The sequence below is a fragment of the Pteropus vampyrus genome, unplaced genomic scaffold, assembly GCF_000151845.1.
Source record: "Pteropus vampyrus isolate Shadow unplaced genomic scaffold, Pvam_2.0 Scaffold35, whole genome shotgun sequence".
Lineage (NCBI taxonomy): Eukaryota > Metazoa > Chordata > Mammalia > Chiroptera > Pteropodidae > Pteropus > Pteropus vampyrus.
The window spans coordinates 221,338-225,484 of NW_011888816.1; the positions used below are offsets into that span (position 1 = coordinate 221,338).

At 52.9% G+C, this 4,147-nt stretch overlaps 1 protein-coding gene across 1 annotated transcript in view; it reads right to left on the reverse strand.

The window, feature by feature from the left end:
- CCRL2 (C-C motif chemokine receptor like 2) overlaps positions 1-1,806 on the reverse strand; it is a 5,815-nt gene extending 4,009 nt beyond the window's left edge. The window contains exons 1-2 of the mRNA XM_023529020.1: positions 1,412-1,806; positions 3-975 (exon numbers count right to left, since the gene is read on the reverse strand). Coding sequence (XP_023384788.1) covers positions 3-975; positions 1,412-1,588 — 1,150 coding nt within the window. The 5' untranslated portion in view covers positions 1,589-1,806. The remainder of the gene's footprint in view (positions 1-2; positions 976-1,411) is intronic.
- Positions 1,807-4,147: the final 2,341 nt, after the last annotated feature.

A 4,147-nucleotide genomic window follows, 5' to 3' on the forward strand; every position in this document is an offset into this window, starting at 1 on the left:
ACCGCACGGATGGCAAGGGCCGCAGAGGCGTCTCCAGAAGGCCTGGTCCAGAAGCACGTAGAGGAGCGCGTTGACGCAGCAGTGCGTGGTGGCGACGATTCTCGTCACCTGAACGCTCCTGTCCAGGGCGTAGCCGCCCTTGCAGCCGCGCAGGGGGAAGTAGTCCTTGAAAGTGGACAGGAAAAGCGTGGTGGCGTAGGGTCCCCACATCAGAAGGAAGACAAACGTGATGGCAAAAACGAGCTTGAGGAGGTCACGGTTCGTCCCCCGGGACCTCGGCGTTTTTCTCATTCGCACGTAGCAAACGATAAAAACCGACAGGGGAACGAGAAGACCCACGATGTTCATCCTTAAGGTGAGAAAATACTTCCAGAACGTCTCGTTCCCTGGGAGAAAATGCAGCCTGCTGAAGAAACACTCGGGTTCCTGGCTTCCCGTCTGAGGTTGGTAAAACAGGAATTCGGGCAAAGCGACCAGCATGGCTGCTGCCCACGTCACGACACTTGTGACGGTGGCACAAGGCACCTTCCTGGCACTTGAGGAAAAGCTTCTTTTGTGAAAAAACACAGTCAGAAGGACACTGAACAACGCCTCGCCGTGCAGGCCCACGGAGGAGAGAGCGGCGAGAATCTTGCACGTGGGGTCAGCCAGCAGCCCCCCGTGTAAGGCACTGTGAACCCAGAACGGCAGGGTAAGCAAGAAGCACACATTAGCAACTGCCAAGTTGAGGAAATAAATATTTTCCACGTGCTTGAGTCCTTTAAATTTTACCAGGTCGCGCACCACCAAGCCGTTGCCCAGGAGACCGACCAGGAACACCGCGACGTAGAGCGGAGGCACGAGCTGGGCCGACAGGATCTTGGCGTCATAGTGGTCACACTGTTCTGTTCCACTGTTGTTCAGATTGTCTTCTATGATGACATCATAATCTTCACCGTCCGGTGCCGACGTGTAATTAGCCATCTTCTGGCTGCCCTATGGGGAGATGAAACATTATTTTTCCTTCAGACAGCTAGCTGTGTGCTCCTGCAGGAAGCAGCAAACAGGACTGGTTGTCTGTGCAGCTAGGCTTTCCCTCTCCTGGGGTTTGATTTTAGCCAGAGGAGGTCTACGGCTCAGAAGATGGAGAACAAACATTTCTTTAGCATGTCCCTACTTCCTGAGTGCGGCTGCTAGAACCATCTATTCGTTAAGCACTTAGGTGCTTAGCTGTCTGCTACTCCCACGGGCAAATACAAGCAGGCAGGACACTTCCTCAAAGAATGTCACTCTCCTGGTGGACAGACACAAGACTTGCCCACTTGTACACAAGATGCAAGAGAACACAGTGAGAGAACCAAGTGCCACGGTTTAGTTTCACAAAGCTGGTGTCAGTTACAGTTTCGACACTTTACAAAGTCTGCTCACCCACCGAAACAGCTTCCTGTGACAGGCTGAGAGGTCTGAGTTCTTGGCTCGAAGGATTTGAACAAACGTTCGCAGAAGCGAAACCATCCTGAGCATCAACATGGACATCGCCGGCTAAATACACGGACGACTTACCGGCTGACCGACTTCCTGGGGCGAAGGCAGCCTCCCGACCCACCATGTGAGCTGCAGTGGGGATGGCCCGGGACAGTGGGAAGACCGGCTTCCTTCCGAACAGAGGATCCTGACCCCTAGGGACGAGAGAAACCGCAGTGTGTCCCCAGTAGCTCTGCCCACAGGTCACGGGTCTCGGGGACTGACTGACATAAAGCCACTTGAAAGCTCCCCAGGCCCCGGAGTGTGTCTCAAGCCTCTGAGAGAAACGGGGAGGTTGTTTTCTCCTCCAACTTCCCCCGTACCCCGCCTCCGATTTCCGTGTGGCCTTCATACAGCCGTTCTCCTGGCTGCCCCAGATAAGGGAACTAAGTTACGCTGCTCCTTGGTGATAGCGACGGAGGGATAGAAAGGTGCTTCTGACATGTAACCCTGTGCAGGGAGCAGCAGGGGAGAAAAGTGTCACCTAGTCACCCTTGCAGACCTGAGCGGCCCAAGGCTCCCCCGCAGCCTCTCATCAACCCGAGCAGAAGCCCCCTCCCTGAGTCGGTATGGCCTTCGAGAACTTGTAGTGAGGACCCCAGTGAGCTGTGGCGCTTGGGTTTTTATTGTCACTTTTGAGAGACACTGGATGCTTTAGCTGAGGGATGAGGTCCCAGGAGAGGACTTCATGACAGTGGAAGCCACAGAGTCGTGTCTGTTGGAGAGAGAGGCGGGCAGAAGCGGGGCCTCGGCGCCAGTGAGCGTGGGGCTGCTGTGAGCACTGATGTGGGAGCCCGAGGAGAGAAGTAAGCTCTTAGGGGCTGACCCACCTCGGAGGAGGAGAACCCGGCGCAGGAAATTTCCGTGATGAGGACCCAGAGGCTTCTCCAAGTCAGAGCTGCAGAGAATGTGAGGGACATGAGCTCGACACCAGACAAGGCTGGGGGGCGGGGGGTGAGGTTTGAGGCCGGAGAGAGGAAACTGAGAAGAGTCCAGATTTGGAGTGGTGGGAGGAGGTTGTGGGGAGCAGGGAGGGGGGCGGTTTGGAAGAAGGATGAACTGAGAAGAGGAACTTGAGAGAACTGAAAAATCTGTATGACCTTCTCCTGGATCAAGTCTTTGCATCTGTGATTGACCTGAGGTCTCGTGGATGGGTTGAGCATTTGTATCGCTGGTCGAACGACATCCTGTTCACGCCAAACAGGTGTCTGATTCAGAACGGGGACCTGTTAAGATAGACCTAGAAGTGAGGAAAGCTTTAAGAGAATGGAAAAATAAACATAAGACGGATATGCGATTGAGCGTTAAATTTAACTCAAAGGGAAACTCATGGCGCCCCTCCGCGTGTGGGGGGGTTGGTGCTGGTGAGAACCGAGGCTGTGACTGCTTCTCAACGAGCCGGCCCTCTCTCCCTTCCCCCCCACCATGGGCTTCTGTGAGGGAGGCAGGGTCACCGTGCCGTGGGAAGCTCTGCCCACTGGTGGCAGCCACAGCCCTGGGACCAGCAGGGGTCCTTCGTCCTGGGGCTCTGTCTCCTATAGCAGGGCTATTGGGAGCCACACCTGGGCCCCCCAGAACCTGGAGTGAGTAGATGACAGCGGCTCATGATGCTTTAATGGCCCGGTGCTCACTGGTCAGTCCCAGGTCAAGTCCAGTTTTGAGACTCGAAAAACCCCATGAGTGAACACTCTGCATGTGACGGGGAAAAGCAGAGTAAATATCACCAGGCGGGTGCCTCGCACGTGTCCCAGAGTCTTGTGAAATTTGAAGTTTCCCAAAGAAAAGCACTGTTTTGTAAATTCAGGATTGCCCTGACTTCTCAGTATCGGCGTGGCCTTCGCTTTCAGTATTGCTCTATTTTGGCTCGATTCCCAGCATTCTGCTGATCCACACACAGGCCACGGGATTCCTTATTTTAAAAAGGGACATATTTTTATTGGCAGCCTGTACATTTACGGTATACCACGGTACTGATCCGATATGTTTATGTAGCGATATGATTGCCATCGGAGCATTATTAGCTAACACCTCTGTCACAGTCCCGGGATTGTTACCATTTGTTCTAGTGGTAGCAACAGTTAACATCTCTCCTCTTAACGAGTTTCGCGTTTATAATACTGTTTTGCCGTCCGTAATCGTTGTACCGTGTAGGAGATCTCCAAGGCCACGGGATTCTGGAAACTCCTGGAGTCGTGGAAAGGAATGGTGGAGAAGTTTGAACTTGAGGCAAAAGGAAAGTTTTATTTACCATCTGAACATCTGGATCCATAAGGTCCTCGCTGTCTGTGAAACTTGATCGCGCTCTGTGGATTTGGCATGTGGGTGACGAACCTTACGCTTTAGGGCCTGGGTTCCCCAATTTCGGTCTAAGAAGCTATCACGTTACAAATCTCATTCCTTCGTACATGTAGATCCTCATTTATTCAATTCACTTATTTAACGAGTATTTATCAAGTGCCTAGCATGTGCCCAGTGCTGTTCTAGGTACAAACAAAATAGGCAGACACCTGGACCTTCACGGAGCGCATGCTCTATAGAAAAAAACAAAATAAGTAAGTACATCATAGGGTAGCAAGAGAGAAGTCCTGTGGAGAAAAGCAAAGCAAGAGGGAGAACGGGGAGATCAGGGTGGTTTTGGGGGTTC